The sequence below is a fragment of the Rhamphochromis longiceps genome, linkage group LG2, assembly GCF_057381845.1.
Source record: "Rhamphochromis longiceps isolate RC_006_pf linkage group LG2, R_longiceps_female_GT1.1, whole genome shotgun sequence".
Taxonomy (NCBI): Eukaryota; Metazoa; Chordata; class Actinopteri; order Cichliformes; family Cichlidae; genus Rhamphochromis; species Rhamphochromis longiceps.
In genome coordinates, this window is record NC_140558.1 from 36,677,449 (window position 1) to 36,702,714 (window position 25,266).

A 25,266-nucleotide genomic window follows, 5' to 3' on the forward strand; every position below is an offset into this window, starting at 1 on the left:
CACGTCCAGTTCTATGAGCTGGAAGGAACATGGCTGGAAGAATATTATTAGGTACTTCAAGACTCCATATCAGGAGAAATACAAAGGGGCTTATATGCAATGCTGGAGACAATGCGGCTCGACTGTTGCTAACCATTTTCATGTCTTTTGGGACTGTCCCGAGTTAAAAAACTTTTGGATAGGTGTTCAGGTCTCTTTAAGTGCAGTCTTTAACGTTCAAATACCTTTAGATTTTAAGGTTTTATAAATGGGTTTGGTCCCCTTTCTGGAACGTAGGAGTGAGATTAAGTTGGCGCAATTATATGAGGTGCCGTAAGGGACATTATTACTGAAACGCTCTCACACACACAACTGAAACGCTCTCACACACACTACTGAAATTTTAGCTCTCACACACACTACTGAAACGCTCTCACACACACTACTGAAATTTTAGCTCTCACACACACTACTGAAACGCTCTCACACACACTACTGAAACGCTCTCACACACACAACTGAAATTTTAGCTCTCACACACACAACTGAAACGCTCTCACACACACTACTGAAACGCTCTCACACACACTACTGAAATTTTAGCTCTCACACACACAACTGAAACGCTCTCACACACACAACTGAAATTTTAGCTCTCACACACACTACTGAAATTTTAGCTCTCACACACACAACTGAAATGCTCTCACACACACTACTGAAACGCTCTCACACACACAACTGAAACGCTCTCACACACACTACTGAAACGCTCTCACACACACTACTGAAACGCTCTCACACACACTACTGAAATTTTAGCTCTCACACACACAACTGAAATGCTCTCACACACACTACTGAAACGCTCTCACACACACTACTGAAACGCTCTCACACACACAACTGAAACGCTCTCACACACACCACTGAAACCAGAGGCATTTCTGCTGAACAGGAAGTTGTTTCCTGACAAGGAAACTGATGGAAAAAGTGGTATATTTCAAAACACTACAAGGATTTCTACTCAGCAACCTGCTAGTACAGCAGTCCCCAACCTTTTTTGCGCCACGTAAACGATATAAAAATAAAAAAACGATAAATACCATGAAAACCATAAATAGAAATGTGTTCGAATTTTTGTGGAGGAATAAAACCCATTACATAGAAAGATCTCAGCTTGTGAAGGGATACAATAAAGGTGGTATCAAAACTCCAGAATTGGAATTTATGGTTGGCACCCTTAGAATTAAATGGTTAAAATCTTGTCTGTCACAGCCAGACTCTACTTAGCTCCACAACCCATGATTCTTGTTTAATAAAATAGTATACAGGATTAGACTTTATTTTGAAATGTGATTTTGCGGCAAATAAAATCCCCATAAAGATATCAAACTTTCCAAAACAGACGTTGCATTTTTGGGAAAATGAGATTTACCCACAACTTCTCCCCATAATTCAACCTTATGGAATAATAGGGTAATAACACTTAATCAAAAATCAATTTTCAAGAGTGACTGGTTTGAACAAAAATATTATATTCATAACAGATTTGTTGGATGATAACGGTGTCATTCTAAGTTACACAGACTTTTCAGAAAAATATTGTCTAAACTGTTCTCAAAGAGAATATAACAAATTTTGTGAACTGGTCCCACTGCCTCTGCTTCATTTGATTAAAATTTTTATGATATACAATAATTTCTCATCAGTGGTCCCAAATTTATTGCTAGGGCAATGTCAGCTGTTTGATAAAAATGCAATAAGAAATGTGTTAGTAGTTTCTTCAAAGACAAAATATTTCATAGTTACAACAGAATGGTTACATGGCATGGTTCTAATTTAGTTATTTCATATACACTGGATAAAGCATACTAAAAATTTATGAAATAGCCTATTCTACCTAAAGTTAAAGAAACACACTTTAAACAAAACTAATACTGTGGCAGAATTTCTAAAAAAAGAGATTTGGCTTTGAGGTGGATCAGTGTTCTTTTTGTACTGATGAAAATGAAACCCTAGAACATCTTTTTTTTTCCTATGCCCTATCACACAATGTATTTGGTGCAACTTAAAAAATTGGATTTCCCTAAATATTAATGATGTGCCACTGTTTGAATTACATCATAATTGTTTTTATATGGATCATCTAGCATTGGATGTCTCAGACATTATTAACATCATCATACTTTTGAGTAAATATCATATCCATTGTGCTAAATGGAGGAACGCTAAGCCTTCTCTCCCTGGTTTTATTGATGATTTTAAGATATTTTTCTTTGCTAAAAAAGACAAAAAGCACATATGCCAAAAAAATAACCAGGATAATGCACGTCTCCCGCTATTCTAAATTTTGACTTATGCTGAGGCTAATATATTGTTAAGTAATGCAGCTGTCTCACTAAGGTCCAGAATCGATTTGTTCCACGATTCGATTCAATTCGATTTGATTATGGGGAATTTTGACAGTCAGAAATATTATAATTCAGATCAGTACATTTACATATTTTTGTATTTAAAAAAAGAAAGCTGACACACGCAAGACTTTATCAAAGGTGTGAGCATCACAGCAGATGCCTTTGTGTCAAAGTAGCTGAAGATAAAACACATAAAAACATGAAGGTGGTTTTCCTGGCCTGGGATTTTATAAAAAATATTCTGCAGTAGGCCTACATCAAAAACAAAAGAAAACCATTAATCAACATATGAACGTTACCTCTGACGTTACAGCGGTTTTATTAGAGACACGGCTAACGTTTTGCATTTTGCATAATTTTAAAAAGTTTAAATTTATTCAGTATTGAACGGCAGAAATTAGGTTTTCTTTTCGGAAGTATGTAAAATGAAAAAAAAAAAACAGCGGGCGACTGCGCTGTAAACAACAGTAGACTTGTGCATAACAAGCAAGCGAATAATGCAGAAAACAGATTTTTAGACGGGAAACTGTTCTTGAAGTACAGAGAGAGAGAAAGAGAGGGCTGTGCATGACGTGCAATTTCATCGTGGTGGAAGCAAAACAGTGAGGGAATTCATGACGATGTTTATGTGAAGCGCAGTTTGGATCTTCTTTTGCTGCTGGTTCAGTCAATATTGTTTGGAGAGAGATAAAACTAACAGCTTTAGAATCGGCGCAAAAACGGCATGAAAACAAAGCGCGGACCTGCCGACAGATCAGAGTCAGCGAGCTGTCGGCTTTCAGCCCCGACCGTGTCCGTGCTGTCGGGTGAGACAGGCGACATCTCACTGATTCTGATCCGCGGGTCCGCGCTGTGTGTTTACGTCTTTGTGCAGAAGCCGTGTACCTGCTCTCATTTACTGTCTTAGCTGTTTGGTGGTTGTTGAAATTTTGTGAGGTTTCACCAGAGATTCTGGCATTTCGGGTAAAATAAATTTATATTAAAAAATCGATTCAGGATTTTAATGAATCGATTTCACGTTATCCAAGCCAGAATCGATTTTAATCAATAAATCGATTATAAAAACCCACCCCTAACTAACAGGTTGCTGAGTAGACATCTGTGTAGTGGTTTGTTTGAAATCTAACACTTTTTCCTTCAGTTTCCTTGTCAAGAATTAACTTCCTGTTTAACTGAAATGCCTTCCTGTTCAACTGAAACGCCTTCCTGTTCAACTGAAACACCTTCCTGTTTAACTGAAATGCCTTTCTGTTCAACTGAAACGCCTTCCTGTTTAACTGAAATGCCTTCCTGTTCAACTGAAATGCCTTGGTTTTTCAGTAGTGTGTGTGAGAGCGTTTCAGTAGTGTGTGTGAGAGCTAAAATTTCAGTAGTGTGTGTGAGAGCGTTTCAGTAGTGTGTGTGAGAGCGTTTCAGTAGTGTGTGTGAGAGCTAAAATTTCAGTAGTGTGTGTGAGAGCGTTTCAGTTGTGTGTGTGAGAGCGTTTCAGTTGTGTGTGAGAGCTAAAATTTCAGTAGTGTGTGTGAGAGCTAAAATTTCAGTAGTGTGTGTGAGAGCTAAAGTTTCAGTAGTGTGTGTGAGAGCGTTTCAGTAGTGTGTGTGAGAGCTAAAATTTCAGTAGTGTGTGTGAGAGCGTTTCAGTAGTGTGTGTGAGAGCTAAAATTTCAGTAGTGTGTGTGAGAGCGTTTCAGTAGTGTGTGTGAGAGCGTTTCAGTAATAATGTCCCTTACGGAACCTCATACAATTACTCTTGGTGGCAAGTAAAAAAACAATTACTAGAAGATGGTTAAGCCCAGCCCAGCCTACCCTAGATGACTGGTTTGGGATCATTTTAGAGATATTTAGGATGGAAAAACTTACATATCTGTTAAGAAATCAAAAAGCCAAATTCTACCAAATTTGGAACAATTGTATCCAATTCATTACCCCCACGAGGGCTGACTTCACTTGATCTCACTATTACTTGGTTGTTTTTTGTTTTTTTTACATTTACCTCTATTACTATTGCTTGTTTATTTACTTATTTGTTCACCATGATTGCAGCATGGGCACCCCCCCCCAGTTTGTGTTTATAGTTCCATGTAATGTGTTCTATATATCTCCTTCGGGAGAGCATGCGAGCAACTCTCCTAGTAATAGCTAGTGGAGGTTAATATGCACCCGCTGATCACTTTGTTTATCATTTGCTCTCCTGGACTTGGAAGGACTTTGTTCCCATGTTATTCATATACTGCTATGCAGATGGTTTTTTCTTGTCCAATCCAAATAAAGATATAATTTAAAAAAAAAAAGAAGTGAGTCTATCTAATAATTATAGAGCTATTTGCATCAAATAGAAGAAGGACCACCAAAGAAAATGAAGGCACACTGTCTGGGAAGGATGGATGTCCATATAAATTTTCATGGTAATCCATCAAATGCGTGTTGAGATATGATTAGCAGAGATAATGACGGGTGTCCTTTGATAATAGGCATGATAATTTAATTAGTAGTGATTGATGTTTGTGTTACTTTGTTCTGTTGAAAAGTAAAAGAAGACAAGAGGTTAGAAGTTGTTACCCTGAAAAACAGAAATAAATGCAGTCAATCTGCTTAGTAAATAAACACTTTGGTGAGGCGTTTCCAATTATCACCTTTCTTTGACACAACATCCATTACTTTGATCTCACGGTTGCATTTTCTTTTACTCTATTACATACATAAACCATTTTTAGAGCCAGGTGCCAGCTGGATGTCATAAATCTTTGGGTGCTATCCCAGAATTTGTGCACAGCATCAGAGCTAAAGCTGTCACGCTAAATCCTTGCATCTGTTTAAGGACTTCATGTCACACTTAAAGAGGCAAACTGGGGACAGTAAGAAGCAGGCGGAATCAAACAGAGGCAGAAAAAATGAAGAGAAATATGAGCGAGCAAACGACTGGATTGAGCATAGAGCGTATTCAAAATGTAACTGTTCTGGTGTCAGCAAAAGGTTAACCACTGCTTTGAACTTTGCCTAGCCGTCTTTACAAGATAGGTGCCATTTTGGCTACAGCAGCCAATGTTGGAAGTCATATATTGCTCTGGCTGTCACTGTTCTGTAATTATTACAGTCAAAAGTTTTGAGCAATCAATCGTGTCTTTATACTTTTCCTCAAAGTAGTCAATTATTATTATTCAAGACCTTGTATGTGAGGAGGATTTTAAATTTGATTCTGGATTTAACAATGAAGAGAAGCCAATATGAGAAATGTGCTTCCTCTTTCAAGTCCCTGTCAGTAATCTTGCTGCAGCATTTTGGGTCAACTGAAGGATTTTCGGGGAGTTTTAGAACATCCTGATAATAAGGAATTACAGTAGTCCAGCCTAGAAGTAATAAATGCATGAACTAGTTTTTCAGCATCGCTCTGAGACAGGATGTGTCTGATTTTGGAGATATTGCGCAAATAGAAGAAAGCGGTCCTACACAGTGTCACTGCATTTCTGAGATTTTTAGTGCCAAGTACAAGAACCTAAGTTTTATCTGAATTTAGAAGCAGAAAATTTGAGGTCATCCACGTTTAACTAATTATTTGTGGGTGTCATCTGGCGTCATGATAGATAAAGTTGGTAGTCATCTGCATAGCAGTGAAAATGTATGCTATTTCTTCTGATGATACTGCCTAAGGGAAGCATGTATAATGTAAACAGAATTGGTCCTAGCACAGAACCCTGTGGAACTCCATATTTAACCTTAGTGTGTAAAGACAACTCCCCATTTACATGAACAAATGTAAATATATTAGATAGATATGATTCAAACCACTGCAGCGCAGTACCTGTAATACCTACAGCATGTTCTAATCGCTCTAATAGAATATTATGGTCAACAGTATCAAACGCTGCACTGAGGTCTAGCAGGACAAGCACAGAGATGAGTCCACTGTCAGAGGCCAGATCATTTGTAACCTTCACTAAAGCTGTTCCTGTGTTGCGATGAGCTCTGAAACCTGACTGAAACTCTTCAAGTATCACATTCCTCTGCAGATTCCTCTTTTACGATGATGATGATGATGATGATCTCTAATGGTTACAATTTTATTTGTGACAAAATTCACGAAGTCATTACTCGTTAACTTTAAAGGAATGCTTGGCTTAACAGAGCTCTGACTTTTTGTCAGCCTGGCTTTAGTGCTGAAGAGAAATTTAGGGTTCTTACTTCCTTCAATGAGTGGTCAATAGTAAGATTTTCTAGCTTTACGGAGGGCTTTTTTATAGAGCGATAAACTGGATTTCAAGGCTAAATGAGGATGTTCTAAGCTAGTGTGATGTCATTTTAATTAGTCCAATTATAGATTGAATGCCGTGCTGAGGCTGTCATTTTTAGTATCTACATGGATAAAATCTCCCACAATAATTATTTTATCTGAGCTGAGAACTAAATCACATAAAAAGTCTCAGAATTCAGACAAAAAACAGACAGGTGGACGATAGATAACAACAAATGAAACTTTTCTTGAGTTTTTCAAGCTAGGGTGGACAAAGCTAAGCATCATTTTTTTCAAATGAATTAAAACTCTGTCTTGGTCTTTGGTTGATTAACAAGCTGTAGTGGGAGATTAATTCATGTACTAACAGGGGACTAGAAAAGAGAGACCCAATGTTTATAATCCACATTTCACTGTTTTACTCTTTGGTGCAGTCGTGGATACAGTATTGTTCTTTCTGTGTGATTTTTTTGTGTTTAAATAATTTTTTGCTGATTTTTGGTTTGTTTTTTTGTTTTGACACAGTCTCTAAGGGGATGGGGTTTTGGGGAGATAGCAGGAGGAGAGAAGCTACAGAGAGGCGTGTAAGTCTGCAACTCCGCTTCCTGATCCAAACTCTGGATAGTCAGATTTTGGGGGGGTTTATTAAATTTGGCCAGATTTGTAGAAGTGAGAGCTGCTCCATCCAAATTAGGATAGATGCAGTCTCTCCTAACAAGAACAGGTTTTCCCCAAAAAGGTTCCCAATTATCTATAAAGCAAAGCATTTTGGACACCATTCAGACAGACAGCAATTTAAGCCAGCCACCCTGTGTTCCCGGGTGCTCGGAACAGTCTGCTAGGGGAAGAACTAAAGCTACCTTCAAGTGCACCAGCCACAGGGGCCTGGCTAGCTATGGGTTTTCCAAGGGTGCGAAGGTCTGTGTGTTGTAACGGGAACAGGAAGTGATACTCTACCAGATAGAGCCAACACCAAGTGAGAGTGAAATGGTCTCAGAAGAAGGGGTGGCTGTCAAGAAGCCTTTCATAAGGAAGGAAAATGGGGAACAAAGGATAAGGAATTCCAAATTACACAAGACCTGGATTTGAAATCAGTAACATAAGGTCCTATGGAGTGATGAATTCAGTTTCATTTTTCAGCATTGGAATGCACTTCAGGAAGCCTGGATAACTATTCCTGAAGACTGTTTAAAGAAATTATAAGAAAGTTTACCTAAGAGATTTCAGGCTGTGTTGACGAACAAAGTATTGACTTTCTAGCTTGCGCTAATTGTTTTTTCTTATATGATATGTATGTTTGAACATGTTTCAGTAAATCAATGCACGCATTTTCCTAGAAAAATATAAAGGAATGAGGGGTGGCTTAAGACTAATGTACAGCACAACAGGATTTGTATATATCTGTTTCGACAGTTTTCTTGGATAAAAGACTATTTCTTTTCTTGATGTATGTCAATCTGAAATCTACAAGATCTGTTAGACATTTTGTACATCATTTACCACTCCTGCCACAATTGATATGCGGTGAAACCTTTGCTTGTTAACTAGAATTTAAAATACATCGGTGTGGGCGTGAGCAGTGCTTGTTAACACAGTATGCATTTGTAAAGATTTGCAGTTTAAGAAAACAAGTTGGGATTTTGTAATGTCAAGGTGGGCGGCTAATTTAGCTGCATTCTCTGCTGTGTTTGTGATGTTATTATGGTGATTCAGCTGTGAGATTTTCTGTGACAAAAGCAAATAGTATTTTCAAGATTGAGCACTGCAGCATCATTAAAACTCACACACACAATTCATCTCATTTGTCTGCAGTCAATGGATTTTCTTAAAATGACAGCACAGTGAGAAATTGCAATGCCAAATCTCAGAATCGGGGGAATTTAACAAGCAAAGACTCGTTTTGAGTTTAGCTCACCTCCTGATGATTGACAACTCCTAAAATACTGTCTCTCTACTTACTACCAGTTTTTAGAAAAGGAGAGTTGGATATGTGTTTCGACTTCACATTTCAAAAGTGTTCATAGATAGTTGCTAAACAAATATCTTTGTTTTTGTTTTTATCAGGCAAAGTCTTTTTGTTTTTGAGTGTAACCAGTGGTTTGCACCTTCCATAAACCCGCACTATTAATAATCTTGAAGTCATCACTTAATTGTTGCCTTTGACGTTTGAAAAATGATTCTTAGTTATTATTACCTATCCCTTATTACCTAAATGACCAGACATCTTTCATTCAGCCTGCTTGAGTCCTGGTTATTGCATAGAAACTGCCCTATGTTTCCAGGCAATACACCTCAGAATTAAATATGTTTACATGATAACCTTCAAACAAAGAAGAATACTGGCGCCGTAAGGTTGGATTAATTCCAGCATTATGGCAATAGTATCCTAATATGATAAAGCAGTGTTCCCCTATTATTGATATCACTGAAACTTTTAAGTTATTATATAAAAATCATAATGAACTAATGTTACCATTTTAGTTCCAGCTGGTCATCATATGGTTACCTATATATTACTGTATGACTACTAATTGGTCCTGCTTTACAGGCATATGTTTATATTGTCATTATTAGCCCCATTTGGTCTTGTTATTAACCAATTATACAAATTTAAAGTTAGTACCTCTCTGCTAGATCCATTGTTCATACAAGATATTACTTGGTTATTATTTGGATGTTACTTTGTAATAACGTTGTAATTATTTCCACATTATATTTGCTTTCACACTCATACCCCACTATTATAACGATGTGGCCAAGCTGTAACAGAAAGTGCTACCAGTCCACAGTAGAGATGTAGATGAGCATACTTCCTGTTTTTGTTGTTTTACTCTATCCATATAGTGAATGAGCATTGACTTTGTTCTGTCGGGATAACCTGAGCTTTGAATGAAGTTGTAACATATTAAAACCTTTTGCGTGTGTAGTAGAAATAAAGTCGACAAACTTACGCTAACTTTAATTAGATTTCCCTGGTGATTTTATACATGCATTATGTCCCATTAAAGTATCGCTTATCTTTTCTTTTTTGGAGGTAAGTCTTGTTAATTCGATATAACTACCAGATGGTTGCTGAGTAGCAATACTTGCTTCAAGAATTACTTTGAATCAGCTACATCTAAAATGATAAATAAATAAATGAACCTCTCATTGGGACTTGTGCCTATTACATCGATCGGTGATATGTGAGGAAAGGGGACAAGTGAGCCACAATCCAGAACATTTTGTAATAATGTGGGACAGTGGATTTCAACATCCCATACTGTTGGAACTGCATTTATTTTCTTCCGTCTTACTCTCCATTTCTCAGCACAATTCTGTGCTGGATGTCTTGATTTATCTGAGGAAGATTACCAGCAGTAGATCAGCTATGCAGATATGGTGTTTATTTGCTGTGGTTCAGTACAGGCTATAGGATGTCAACTTGATGAGAACTGTGGTAGCTTATTAGAGAGAAATATGTGCTGCCAGCTGTACCCAACTGTAACATTACTCAGCTGATATCTGCATTTGCTTTTGCTAAAATAATGTCATTATAATAGCATATACAAACATGCTTGTCAGATATACTTTTAATAATTAGTAGAAAGCGCTGAAAAGGATGTGGTTAAGTCATAGCTGCATTAATGAGGAGGATATTCTATATTAACATTATTATTATATTACTATTGACTAAAGTAATAATCCTTATAAATCATAATTCCATTTAGTTTGCCTAATATATTGTATTCAAATACTTTTATTTATCCGATGTTGGAGAGTTTAATAATTTCCCAAAGACAGATTAAATAGAGCAAATTAGAACATGTGTTAAACATAATTATCATCAACCAAACGTTTTTAAGAAATTTGAAAGTGAGATATTTTTATTGAATTTTAGCACCCTGACTAGTTTTCATAAATATTTTAAGAGCAGGAGCAGGTGAAAGGTTTCTTAACACTTGCTATATGTGGTTATTCTTCCAATAACAGACCTTAACTTGAAGTTGGCACAGTGCTTTTTAGTATACCTGCAGAGGAGTCTAATAATGCCTAATTTGAGTGAGGTTAAAAGAGAGAGAGAGAGAGAGAGACGGAGAGAAGGGGGAACGAGGAGGGAACAATTTTCCATAACTACGCTGCTAAGTAGCCCAGTCGTAATTCACAGTGACCCAGGATAGCTGCATTCATCCTGCTTAATTACGAAGCTGCAGTCATAAAATGGCTTTTTGCAGAACTGTGTTGTTTGTGTTTGTGTGCCCCTGTGATTTTCTCACCATGTGAGGGCCTACTTTGGCTCAAAGCCATCCTTAAGAGGATCCAGTACTGTGCAAGTCTTAAACCACCTTGCATTTCTTTATAGTTTTCTTGCAAGAAGCCAGATTTTTTGTAAAAAAAAAGATTTATGTGGTTTTGAGCAATAGTTGTGCAGGAAAAATCTTCTCTGTGTGCACCCAACTCAAGGGATAAACCAATTCTGCGTCTACACATAACAGATTTGACATTTTTAGTACAAAACTTACTAGAAATGACAAATAGGGCATAGTTTGACAGATATAATGAGTACTTTTGCAATGAAAAGGGAATTCGAAAAGAGACCTTAGCCAAAAACTTGGCACATCTCAGCATTGTGTGCAATGTGCCCTTAAAATACACTCAACAAAAATATAAACGCAACACCTTTGTTACTGCTCCCATTCCCCATGGGATGGACGTAGAGACCTAAAATTCATTCCAGATACACAATATAACCATCCCTCCCAAACAGTGGTCACAAATCAGTCCAAATGTGTGGTAGTGGGCACATCTGCTATATTGAGATAATCCATCCCACCTCACAGGTGTGTCACATCAGGATGCTGATCTGACATCATGAGTAGTGCACAGGTGTACCTCAGACTGCCCACAACAAAAGGCCACCCTGGAATGCGCAGTTTTGTCTCACAGCAAAATGCCACAGATGCCACAAGCAATGAGGGAGCGTGCAATTGGCATGCTGACAGCAGGAATGTCAACCAGATCTGTCGCCCGTGCATTGAATGTTCATTTCTCAACCATAAGCCGTCTCCACAGGCGTTTCAGAGAATATGGCAGCACATCCAACCGGCCTCACAACCGCAGACCTCGTGTAACCACACCAGCCCAGGACCTCCACATCCAGCAGGTTCACCTCCAAGATCGTCTGAGACCAGCCACCCAGACAGCTGCTGGAACAATTGGTTTGCACAACCAAACAATTTCTGCACAAACTGTCAGAAACCGTCTCAGGGACGCTCAACTGCATGCCCGTCGTCCTCATCGGGGTCCTGACCTGACTCCAGCTCGTCGCCGTAACAGACTTGTGTGGGCAAATGCTCACATTCGATGGCGTCTGGCACGTTGGAGAGGTGTGCGCTTCACGGATGAATCATGGTTCACATTGTTCAGGGCAGATGGCAGCTGAGAATGTCCCAGTTCTTGCATGGCCAGCATACTCACCGGACATGTCACCCATTGAGCATGTTCGGGATGTGCTTGACCGGCGTATACGACAGCGTGTACCAGTTCCCACGAATATCCAACAACCTCGCACAGCCATTGAAGTGGAGTGGACCAACATTCCACAGGCCACAATTGACAATCTGATAGACTCCATGCGACGATGTGTTGCACTGCATGAGGCAAATGGTGGTCACACCAGATACTGACCGGTTCTGGGTCCCCAGACCCCCAATAGCGCAAAAAACTGCGCATTCCAGGGTGGCCTTTTGTTGTGGGCAGTCTGAGGTACACCTGTGCACTACTCATGATGTCAGATCAGCATCCTGATGTGGCACACCTGTGAGGTGGGATGGATTATCTCAATATAGCAGATGTGCCCACTACCACACATTTGGACTGATTTGTGACCACTGTTTGGGAGGGATGGTTATATTGTGTATCTGGAATGAATTTTAGGTCTCTACGTCCATCCCATGGGGAATGGGAGCAGTAACAAAGGTGTTGCATTTATATTTTTGTTGAGTGTATTTGAGGAAACTTTTGAGCAGCTACTTCTATCAATAAATTAATCATCTTAATCTTCATCAATAGTAATAATGTTTTTATAGTCTTAATAATAATTTGAGAAATAGCTAATTGGGGTGAGTGATAGTAGATAAACAGTTACGTCTAACTGGCTGTCCCCCTACTCATGTTAAGGTTAACATGTGTACCAGCCAGGTTAACATTGAGGGAAACTCTTTAATATTTAATTGTTATTGAATCAGAACCTTTACTGACCTCTCGAAGTTCTTCATAAAGACTGGGTAGTCAGTGCTTCCCAACCCTGAACCAAGACACATATTTCATATTAGAAAAGTCACATGGCGCACCACCAAATGTAATTTCTTCTGTCTTACTGGCAGTTGGCATTGGCAACCCTTTTAATTAGAGCAGGTAGTTGCAGTGCCCTCTAGTGGAAGAGAATGTAATTGTTCTGCCCGTTACTCACGCCGATCACTAATCAGATTGAACCAGATAATCTTCCACGGCACACCTGTCTATACTATCTACAGAACTAAAAAAATTACCTAGTAATGTTGCTTTCTCACAATTTGGTGTGAAAAGGTACTGTATGCGTTGGTACTGTTGACATCTCTAAATATATATATATGGATTATTTTCTGTTATTGAACAGTTTAGAAACACACAGTCCAATGAATTCCTTTGATCATATCAGTCGATCGGTGGATAAGTAAGAGATCATAATGTGCATCTACGTCATTCTGTATATTTTTAATAACATTAAGAAAACACTTCTTAATCAAGGTGATTTTTTTTGTTTGTATGTAAAAAAAAATCTACTCATTTAAATCTACTCTATCCCACATGAGCATTTATCTTTGTAAATTCTGCTCTGCTGTATTTTGTTATCACTGCTGTGATCTTTAATTTAAATGTCATCATTGCACCTCTGTAAGATTGCGTGTGCCACAGTAAAAGAGGTCTCCTCGCAGTGCATCTCCTTGTGTACTACTGTGTTATGGTTGCCAGCCAAGAACAAAAGTGCTCTTGCCACAGTCCCTTCCCTGCAGGAAACACTCACCTGTAGCTTTTTGTGACAACAAACGCTACAGCAGCTAGCGAAGCAGCTCAAGGAACACTGTTCTCTGTAAATGTTTCTGGCCTCTGAAAACGTCTTATTTGAAGTGAAATTTCTAGCCTCTTGTCTGAATTTTCTCAATAACTCTGAAGTTTCCAGTTTGGGTGAAAAATTCCCACTGTCACCCTGCTGGGTTAGTTTTATTTCTTTTTATTCTGGAGTATATTTGTAATTTCTGTAATGGTTTGAAGTGACTCCTACAGACAAAATCACTCATCGAGATATAGAGGTTGCACTTACAGTAAACCTCTGCACAGGTGTAAATACAGCCAATTACATCTCTGTTACAACATGATCTTAGATAACAGATATGAGCTTTGTGCATCTTTATGTTACTGTATGAAACATAAAAATTATTTTAAAAAAAATATGACTATTAGAGCAGATGAAGCAAGTAAGGTACGCCCAGACCTAAAACCAGTCTGTCAGGATTAGTGTCGTGGATGAGAGAAGGAGGACCCAAATGCTGGACTCACAGGTAGGTAGGTGAAGGTTGGTGTTTATTGTCGATGGAGTGAACAAACAGAACAGGAGTAGGAAAGGGCTGGCTGGCTGGACGACTGACTGACTGACTGACTGACTGACTGAATGAATGAATGAATGAAGGACTGACTGACTGACTGAAAGACTGAATGGCTAGCTGACTGAACGCAGGCGGAAACGACAACATAACATCAATGACACGACAAGGGCTGAAGGGAAGAGAGGGCTTAAATACATGACTAACAATGACAACGATTGGAGACAGGTGAGTGAACAGCTGAACATAATGAACTAATGATAAATGGGAAGAGGACTGAACATAATGCACACAGACCAAGGCTAACACAATAAAACAGGAAGTGGAACAGGCAGTAGATAAACAGTGAACGTGAACTGAAAATACTGGGTCAACGACCCAGAAACCCTGACACAGTTAAGGTTGGAAGTATAGATGTCATTTCTGTCTCTTTTTTTGTACCTTTGTTTGCTCATGAATCAGAAATCACAACCCACTCACTTGACAAATTGCCATTTAGATTTTCTCTTCTCTTTTTTGGTTCAACAGTGAAGTTGGAGTATCTTTTTTTATGATCTAAAACCCTGCCCTAAGTGGTTCTAAAGCTTTTGCAGTAATTGTATGCATATTTCATAATGAGCAAACTGCTTAATAGTGGTTCATTGTTGAAATTCAGCAAACACCCTTAGTGTCTCCAAAAAAAACCCTCACCCACCCACACACACAAATTTGAAGATGGATGTTCATTTAGTGCTGGCGTGAAATGGTGAACTGATGAAGAGTTGCCTTGGTGACTTTGGTCCTGAAACAATCACAGAATCTATTAAATTGGCTTGGTGTGAGCATTTTCTATGAGTGATTTAATTATTGTCTCCACAGACCTTTTCTGGGTGCCTTTGAGTTTTCAAATAATCCACCTTGGCTTTTTCTGAGTTAAATAAACATGTTTTTTTAAATAGTGTAACTCTAATCATTTAATGCACCATTTTTGTAATAAATTCATGCTGCATACAAGTATAAAACAGTGTTTCAAATCCAACTGCACAGTAACCCTTTTTATTAGGAGAGATGGGCTCCAGCAAGGACAAGAACATTTTTGGCGAATGAATAATAAATTCCATCTACAGTGTACATTAAAATGTCGGTTTCTCACTACCTGCAATGCCCCCTAATTGGCTGACCAATTAGTTTGCCATATTTATGTGTATTTATGAATTGTTTTGTTTAACCTTGGATTCGTGTACCTAATATATTGATTTATGATCTTCCCAGTGACAGCTGATGAGTTGGAAATCACTTTTCCTTGTTTTGTTCTTCACAAGTTATTTTTAATCCAGGTGCACGTTGCTTAAGGCACTTTTCCTGGTGTGCAGAATTCTTAATGAAATGGAAAACTATAGGACGTGCTCTGTATGCGATGATGCAAATGATCCTTCCTGCCACTCCGAAAGTCTTACAAAGTTCCCAACGAGAGCATGTGAACGAGGAAGAAAAAAAAATGTGCAGACACATTTTTGATATCAGACACCAAAAGCAAAATATAAGATACATTGAACCTGAGCAAGTCAGTGAATATACAGTTTGACTTTAAAGTGAGGCTGTGAGGGTTTCTTAAGTTGTGTGTTTGCTTCTCTTCAGGTGAACACAGCCATGCATGAAGCTAAGCTGGTAGAGGAGTGTGATGAGCTGGTGGAGATCATTCGCCAGAGAAAACAGGTCATCGCCGTGAAGATCAAAGAATCCAAGGTAAAGTATTATATTCAACTAAATTTTTTTAAGCGTCTTTTAAGTGCAGTCTGAAATATTCAAATTCAGGTACAATCACAAATGTGGCACTGACTGATTTTTTTTTAACCTTTAAGACACAAAAAAACAAAGCTAACAGACAACAATATTGGCTTTTTATTAACTTACAGGGAACCTACTATGGTTCCCTGTAAGTTAATAAAAAATAAATAAAAAGTCACTCATCCAAATGACTTCTTCACTTATCTGAAGAAATCATGAAGGAAGGAAGTCACTTGGATGAGTGACAAAACATTTCTCCCACTGAAAATGCTAAATCCAGATGAACATGCTACAGGCCATTCAGTCCTTATACGACCGTTGCAAGAGCTTGGTCCGTACAGCCGGCAATAAGTCGGACTCGATCCTGGTGGGTGATGGGCTACGCCGCGGCTGCCCTTTGTCACCGATTCTGTTCATAATTTTTATGGACAGAATTTCTAGGCGTAGCCAAATTAACATAATCAACTATTGGAATTTTTTTTCCTGAATGCAAGTAGTTGAAGTTACCAGCGGATGAGCGTGCAATACCTTCAATCTCTTGGCGACCACGTTTCATCACAAAGCAATTGCCCAGGTCACCTCAAGAAAGGCAACCTGCCTCCAAACACTCACGGCCCAACTTAGACTGACTGCAGTTACTCTCAGATTGGTCAAGGTTTGCAAATAATCGCTGTCTAATTTAGAAATTCAGAGAGGTTGCCATGATATTGTAATCAGTCTGAGTCAGTCTGTGCCAATGAGCGTAACTCATCCTGGAATGTGTCTCTTTACGATAGGGAACTTGACTCAACTGGTTGCCAAGTGACTGTAATCTGGTTATATATAATAACAAGATTCCTGAGCATCTATCCCATTTTGCAGTTAAACTGCTGTCCTGAAAGAACTACAATATTCACTTATTTAGAGTAAATTTTCAATATATGTTTTACATCTATGAGGTTCTGACTGGACTACGAGTGTAAGTAGTTAATATGAATTTCAGTATATGTAGACAGCAACAGATTTCTGGCTTTCCAAAATGTATTTAATAAGCTAACCCTGACTCTTCACTTCAGAGTTAACGAGACTGCATGTTCACTGCACACAGTCACAAGAAATCACAAGAGTTTAAAGGGCTTGTGACATTAAAGGGAGACACTCGAGGAACTGAGGGGCTGCACCAAGGCCTAGTATAAGATAACTTAAGATAAATATGGATTATTTTGAACTGTGAATCATGCATAGCCACAGTTGCAGAGTCCAAGAATTGAAAAGAAATGTAAATGACCACAACAGGTCCCAATAGATTTAATCAGTCAGAGCAAGATTATCATCCAGATGTTGTATTTTTAGTTACTGTTGAGTGTAAAGCTGAATATTGTTTAAACTCCTGAGATAAGATCTATAGTTAATTAACTGAATGTCTGCTGAGGCAGGCAGAATGTATATTTTCCTAATAAAAAAAAACTAAACAAGATCTTTTGTTGTAAATGATGTTGCTGGGAGTTGTTAAGGAACCCCAGGCGGTGTATAAGCGTATCTCTAAAGCTGGGCTTACACTGTGCGATTTTTGGCCCATTTTGAGCCGATTTTTCAGTCGTGCAACCGTTTTGGTGATCGGCCCGATTTTGGCCTTCATCGTGCGTCGTGCATCGTGTAGTATACGTGGGGTAACGAGAAGCGATTAACACCTCACGACCAGCTCCCGATCATCAATCGCTTGGTAGTCACGACCGTCGTGAGGGTGTCACCGCAGCTTCTCACACTGCGCACGTGCAAACACATAAACGTCAGTGAAAAAGACGGAGTAGTACGGCAGTACAGCATGTGATCTGGACGCAAGCGATGGAGGCACTTGTAGAATTTTGGAAAGCTCGGATGAGCTTTGGATAGCTCATCCGAGCCTTTTCCATGTGGCCTCACAAAATCATCACAACCACAACAACCGTAAAAATAGTTGGATTTACACTGCTGCTCAATCACAGCTGCCTGATCAGTGTTTTTCATTAGCAATTTAGCAAAGTTGATGGCGGTGGTGTGTCTGTGTGAGTGAAAGACAGAGAGGGAGAGCGAGCGACAGATTACCTTCATTTTTATGGACGCACAGTTTGAGCACTCGGGTCGCATCAGAGCATCGGGCCGTATAGTGTGAGACCCTGCATCGTGACCTACGAACTTCTAACCCCTGCAAGTCAATCGTACAGTTTGAGCAGAAGCTGAATAACACGACTGAAAAAAATCGCACAGTGTATGCCCAGCTTAAGTGTACCGTACAACCAAAACGAGTTATAGATGGACGATCTTCTGCGTGTGTCATTAACTGAATCAGTCCAAGATTAGACGCATTTTTATTCAGCGTGCATAAACAAAAACAGTGATTACTGGCACTTAGAAGAGAGAGATGATGACTTCGGTGAATTCATATTACATCGTTTCATTCAGTTTTCAGCAGTTCATATTTCAAAAACTTGTGTCACCTTGCCATCTAAAGTAAGGCAATAAGCCCGACCCACCATCACTTTGCAGAAGCGAATGAATATGAAAGCAACGATGCCGTGGACAGAATATATTTGTGTGGTTGTCTGCTTGTTTACCCAAATATACACCACATGCAGGCTTTACGAGAAATGAAAAGCACGGAGGATTAAAAAAAAAGAGAGCAATAACAGTCTCTCCTCATATTTAGGCAGTCAACATGAATGCGTGAGGAAAGAATTTAAAATGGCAGGAAAGACTGTTCTGAACCTCCTGCTGCTGTTTTAGAAAGTCCACAACTAACTGCACAGACAGATACACATTTGGCTCTGTGTGTGCGTGTGTGTGCATGTGTGTGTGTGTACTCATGCCCATGTGTATATGGGTGGTTGTCCCGTCTCTGACCATGAATAACCCTTCCAGAGGTGAAATTTTAAGTGCTTGTGAAGGATCCAAGGTGGCAGAGGAGCTTCATAGAGAAATTTCCCAACAGTTAACACAAAGACTAAAATAGGTTTGTGTGTGTGTGAGACAGAGGAGTGTGTCGACAATGAATGCAGACAAAGAGCAAGGTTTGTTCTCCTGAGAGTCTGTGCCTGTAAAAGGCTCTCCAGCTGAAGGTACAGCGGTCAAATGTAGGAAGCCCGTATGCATCACTTTGAAAAGTCAAGGAAGATGAATCAAATGCGCCTTGACTAATTCAAATGTGTAGAAGAGAGCAAAGGATAAGATGAATATTGATATTTTACACAGCGACATTGCTACAAAAACACGGCTCATATTATACATTTTATGAGCAAAGTACTGAGATGGCTTCCTGTTGAGGACAGTCTCATAAAGGAAAGTGTTCAGAGGTGACTCTGCAACAGAATAACCGGATTATACAGGCTTGATCATGGTGAGCAAGGTGCTCCCATTCTCTCTCTTACTTCTTCATAATGAGGTCTGTATCTTGCAGAGGAGACTCAGCAGTCATACTTAATCTCTCCCAGCTCACACACACGCACATAATAAAAAACAACAAAAAAACCAGACTATTCCCACGGCCGGGTTTCTGTTTGTGTGTTTTTGTCATATGACTTCCTGTCTTCCAAGCATCTATTCTGCCGCTTTTCCGTTATCTTTTCTTGAAAACTGTTCAAACTCCAAGGATTAACAATGCAAAACTCTTTTAGTGTTACATACTAGCTTTTTTTTAACACAATTTTTTTTTAACGATCTCATGGGTCATTTGAACTTCATTTTAAAAGCTTATGCCTGGTAGGGACTCATCATAAAAACAACAGCATTACTGTTGTTGGCACCACTTAAACAACCTGTCTCTGTGTTTATGTGACAAGTGCCTCTTGTGAATGTGCAAATATAACATTTGTCTCTCAGAGCCAGGTCAGGATGGATGGTCGACCTTACAAAGCCTTTGGCTTTGGCCTGTTTTCAGTGCTGTGGTTTTGTTTATTCTATTTCTTTAAAAGCAAATCAAGGCTGTAAAACTTTAAGGATCCACATCCAAAATCTAGTGACTGATGGCTGGTCATTACTTGTAAAATAGCGCTTCATGCTACCATGACTTACAGATGACATATATTCCCACAGCATCAGCTGGATTTATCTGTTGTTGAGATTCTGTCTTTTTGTATGCAGTCATATCCTGGTTTCATCTACTTTCAATGATAAACAGTATGAAAGACTGATGAATTTGTTTTAATGGCCACCAGGGGATTATAGCTGTAGCTGCCAAAATACCTACAGAAGACTATTTAGTAATTTAACCATTATGCCACTGCTAAATGTTGGCTACAAAAATATGTTTTTCAATCAACTGGAGTGAGAGAAAACATATTATTTTTACAAGCCATTAATAACACATTGCTTTGTTTTCATATCTATGATTGCACTTTAAGAAAATTCAGCCTCTGAAAAAGTTTTGACTCAGTAAAATGATAAAAAAAAACCAACTTTAAATATTGTAGCATCACCTCATAAGTATTAAAATTATATTAGAAGGTTCAATTTCAGCTTTAAATCACGAACTGTAGGCTTCGCACAAAGTAAGAGACACACACACGAACACACACTCAGACCGTGCCATATTGTCCATTATTTTGCAGGAGAGAAGTAATCATCTCTAAAATTGTTGTTTGCGGCCTATGTTGCCAAATAACAATTCATCCTTTAAACCTCCTCTCGCTTCTCCTCTCTTTGCAGTCAACAACCTGCTCAAATGTCATTTTTAGTGACAAGAGATTATGGCGGACTTAGTGCAAGTGCAGCTGAGATGTCAGTTGAAAACTCCATTAAGACTCCAGCTTAACGAGACTTCTAAAGCAGCAGCAGCAGCTTTTCCAGCAGCGAGAAGGAAAGTGGACTTTAGATTCCATGAAAACTTTTGATGGTGACCTTTTAGCCATGTGAACTTTAGTTTTGTTTAGTGTTAGAGAGCAGCACGGTGGCACGGTGGTTAGCACTGTTGCCGCACAGCAAGAAGGTCCTGAGTTCAATTCCACCATCAGGCCGGGGTCTTTCTGTGTGGAGTTTGCATGTTCTCCCCGTGTTTGCGTGGGTTCTCTCCGGGTACTCCGGCTTCCTCCCACCGTCCAAAGACATGCAGCTTGTGGGGATAGGTTAATTGATTAATCCAAATTGTCACTAGGAGTGAGTGTGAATGGTTGTCTGTCCCTATATGTTAGCCCTGCGACAGACTGGCGACCTGTCCAGGGTGTACCCCGCCTTTCGCCCCATGACAGCTGGGATAGGCTCCAGCGCCCCCCGCGACCCTGAAAAGGATAAGCGGAAGCGAATGGATGGATGGATGGATGGATAGTGTTAGAGATTCAAATTAGCCTTAGCCTGAAATTATGATGCGTTCAGTGCATTAAGAGACTTAACTTCATTCTTTGCCTTTAGATTCACAGATGATTTATTTAATCATTTAACAACACTCCACGCTAAAGCCGGTATTGAATTCTACAGTTGCCTCTTGCTGGCAGTCTCAGCGCTCACAAAGACCCTTTGTTTCGGTTTGTTTTGGTTTTTTACATCAAACTAAGTTCATTTCCAGGATCAGGATATGAGCAGCAATAAAGATAAACAGATTACTTTCATTTCAAATTTGCTCATCGTGGTTTTCCTTTTGCTCGGTGGGAAATGACATTAAAGCACACACGCTAACAAATTACAGTGAAAAGGACTTTACAAACCGTGCTTGTGTCTGAATCCTGACCCGACAACGTGACCTGACTTGATTCGCACAGCATGATGCTTTGTGATGAAAATGAAGCAAATTATTATGCGGTCCAAAATCAGCAGTTTCCTGTTTGTCTGCGCTGCTACATTTGAATCATGCGCACCACGTGAATGCACAGTAGATGCGCTTACAAGGTGCTTAAAAGACGAGCTCGATGTCTCTTTTGTTTGGTAAGGTAGGAGGGAAAGAACTGTGACTTTTACAGCCAGTAGTGTCTCATCCATTTCCTGTCAGGCCTCGTTTCACAGTTTTTAAACATGGGTATGTATGCACAGACTGGTGCCCCTCATCCAGTGACCTAGAACTATCTGCCCTTTGATTGTGCAACATGATATTAAGGTCAATGTGAGCATAGATCCAATGGGCTCACTTAAACTCAGGCCCTCTACTTCTTTTTCTCCTTTTTCCTGTTGGTGCATGTCTCAGATAACTGTGTCTATGACTGCGTTTCTGTGTGGACTCCATAGTTTTATTGTTTTTTGTGAGTAGATAAACATCCTTAATCATAAACTCTAATGTCATCTGCTAATTGCTTCTGCACGTTCAGATTCTTCTGTGGATATAACATTTGATCACGCTCGGTCGTATGTGTTTGAATATCTGCGTCTGTTTTTCTTTGGTTATAAAACTTCAGTTAACTCTGCAATATGGAAAGTTCACCGAGCAAAAATCATCTGAGAGAGTGCTGTCTTTGTGTCAATAATGTGTGCCGATGTGGGAAGCAAAGCACAATTGGCTTTTTTTAGTTACTGTCAAAATGAATTAAAAAAATCCACCAAACTGAAATTATTGGAGTGCAGAGGAGGGCTCTTTTTTCTCTTTTTTTCTTTTTTTTTGGATATAGAGAGAGTTTTGAGATCCTTTTTTCCTGAATTTTTGCAGTGGAAGGCACACAAGTTGCCCTGAGCAAATAGAAAGTTATTTTCAGTCCCAGAAGATGAACATAGAAGATCAATAACACCAGTGAACTACTTTTGTCTAAGTTTTGGAGATGGGGATTAGAGACATAGAGTACGTGTCAAGATTCCCGCATAGTAAAAGAATGTCGAATGTTTTACTAGAACAGGTGCTGGCAATGTCGTCTGCGTTCTCTTAGCTAAATGAAAAATTTAAAAGTCGAGTTATCGAGAAGGGCGATGTATTCCTTCAAGGCTCACAGTGTGCAAATGAAAACGAACCGCGTGTGTCGTAACGTGGCAACGTGTGCTTTGTTTGTTCCAGGTGATGAAACTGCGCAAGTTGGCTCAGCAGATTGCAAATTGTCGCCAGTGTTTGGAGCGCTCCAGTGCCCTGATCACACAGGCTGAGCAGAGCTTGAAGGAGAACGACCACGCCCGCTTCCTTCAGACTGCCAGAAATGTCGCCGAAAGGTAGGTGGAGCGGCGCACCGACTTATACCACCTGCCTGTTGCAACAATATGCTAATTTCACTTCATTATAGCTATTAATAGTCCAGACAAGTGGGAGGCTTTTGACAAGTCATCCTGACTGGGGTTTTTGTCTCGCTTTTTCCGTGTGGAGTTGTGTCATCTTGTAGCAGGCTGCATGATAGTTGTCAGAGTATTTGGCAATAAGTCTTTGACTCTTTAAATCCAAACCTCTGCCCTACAATGAGTTTTCGATTTTTACCTCTGTGAAATCCACTTGAAGGGGCTGCTGGTGAAATCAGCATTTTATCAAAAGTCTTTGGCTCTTGCGATCAATGTCAGGCCTCTGTTGAAAATCATCTATCATTTAAGGGCCAGCTCTGCAGTTTTCCTTTCAACCCTCGCACTTCTGTAATACCCTAATTCCTTCGTCGTCCTCCTCCTGTAGATATTTTGCTCTGTCTCTTTCACAAAGACCTTTGCAAAAGCCACGGCTAGCACACTATCTTTTATTTGGCCTCGGCTCCACTTTTCTTTCAACCACCTGGCCGTGCGCTTTATTGACTGACTGGTTTCTCTTTACTGAGGAACTGAAGTCTTAAGGACTAGTGCTGATCTGTCCTCCACTCTGCACTGCTGTGTAACCCTGCCAGCACTGTGGTTCTGGCTGGCTCCTGCCACAGACAGCTCACTGATGCTCAAAGCAGAAGTAGGCACAGGTTTCCACAAAGCTGTAGAGACTGTAGAGTAAGTCTGTCAGTGCATGTCTGCTTTGAGTGTGTTTTGACAACACCAAGGCAGACATTCTGAGTTGGATTGGATGTAGACATTTATTCTGAGACTATGAATTTCATGTTTGTATTCTTTTAAATTTTTTCCCCTCTCTTGCCCTTTTCCGTGTCACTAATAATGTCTACCACCTCTCTCCTCTTGCCATCTCACCTCACTTCTCTGCTCTTATTTTTCCATCTCTTCATCACCTCCCATCTTTTCCTGCTCCATCCCTCTTTTCCTCGTCACCTCATCGGACCTCTCATCCCTCCTTCTCTACCATTTACTTTGCTCGCCCCCGTGTCCTGACAACTCAAAAGGGTTGCAATGGCCACGGCCTCCTCGCAGGTGCTCATCCCAGATGTCAACTTGAACGAGGCGTTTGACAACTTTGCTCTTGACTTCTCCCGAGAGAAGAAGATTCTGGAAGGACTAGATTACCTAACAGGTAAATTCACATCCTGTCAAATCTGCAGTAGATATGTTAACAGTCGTCCTGCTGCTGTCTTGGTTTTGTTTTTGTTTTTTTGATTCACTGTTTCAAAGAACAAAACTGTTCTCTATAAGTTAAGAAAACTATCCAGCCTTGTCACATAAGCCCTTTTCAGACATGGAAAACACAACTTTGCTGACTTATTCAATTCAATTTTATTTATATAGTTCCAAATCAAAACAGCAGTCACCTCAAGGTACTTTACATTGTAAGGTAAAGACCCTACAAAGAAATACAATACAAAGAAAACAGCAAAAACCCAAACAATCACATGACCCCCCCCCCCCCCCCCCCCCCCCCCTATAAGCAAGTGCTTTGGTGAAATTAGGAAGGAAAAACTCCCTTTTAACAGGAAGAAACCTCCTGCAGAGCCACGCTCAGGTAGGGGCAGCAATCTGGCGTGACTGGTTAGGGGTGAGGGGAGGAAGACAGGATAAAAACACACGTTTGTCCTGTTTGACATTCTGTAACTCACAAATGCGAGTTATCAGACTTTGATTTTCACATTTGGACGGCAACTGAAACCAAAATACACAAACCTATCTTTTCCTGAGGGAAGAGAGTAATGTTATTTTATGGTTCTTTCAAAACCTTAACCTCTGTTGACTTTATTGCTTTTCGTGGCACCTCAGCTGTCTTCCTTTCAGACAGAAAAGTCATCTGGCCTTAAGGAGCAGCAGATTAACTCAACAAATGCTCATGCTTTCTATGACAGTTACAAAGTATAAATTATCTAAGATTGTGTTGGACAAAAAAGCACAAAGGAAGCTTTTCTAACTCTGCTCTATTTCCTCATACATTGTTATCTTGTACTTTGATCTTTGTGAACCCTGATCTCATATGCCATCTGTTTTTGGATGTCAACACCCTCTCTTTAATTAAAGTCTTCATTGGCCAAAACAAAACACAGGCTCACACCTGTTC

General features: G+C 39.6%; 1 protein-coding gene across 7 annotated transcripts in view; it reads left to right on the top strand.

The window, feature by feature from the left end:
- The window catches only part of mid2 (midline 2), a 168,308-nt gene that overhangs the window by 110,361 nt on the left and 32,681 nt on the right, over positions 1 to 25,266 (top strand). For all 7 annotated transcript variants that reach the window (XM_085426289.1, XM_085426282.1, XM_085426307.1 and 4 more), the window contains 3 exons: positions 15,864 to 15,971; positions 22,933 to 23,081; positions 24,170 to 24,297. In XM_085426289.1, the coding sequence (XP_085282415.1) occupies positions 15,864 to 15,971; positions 22,933 to 23,081; positions 24,170 to 24,297 (385 nt within the window). The remainder of the gene's footprint in view (positions 1 to 15,863; positions 15,972 to 22,932; positions 23,082 to 24,169; positions 24,298 to 25,266) is intronic.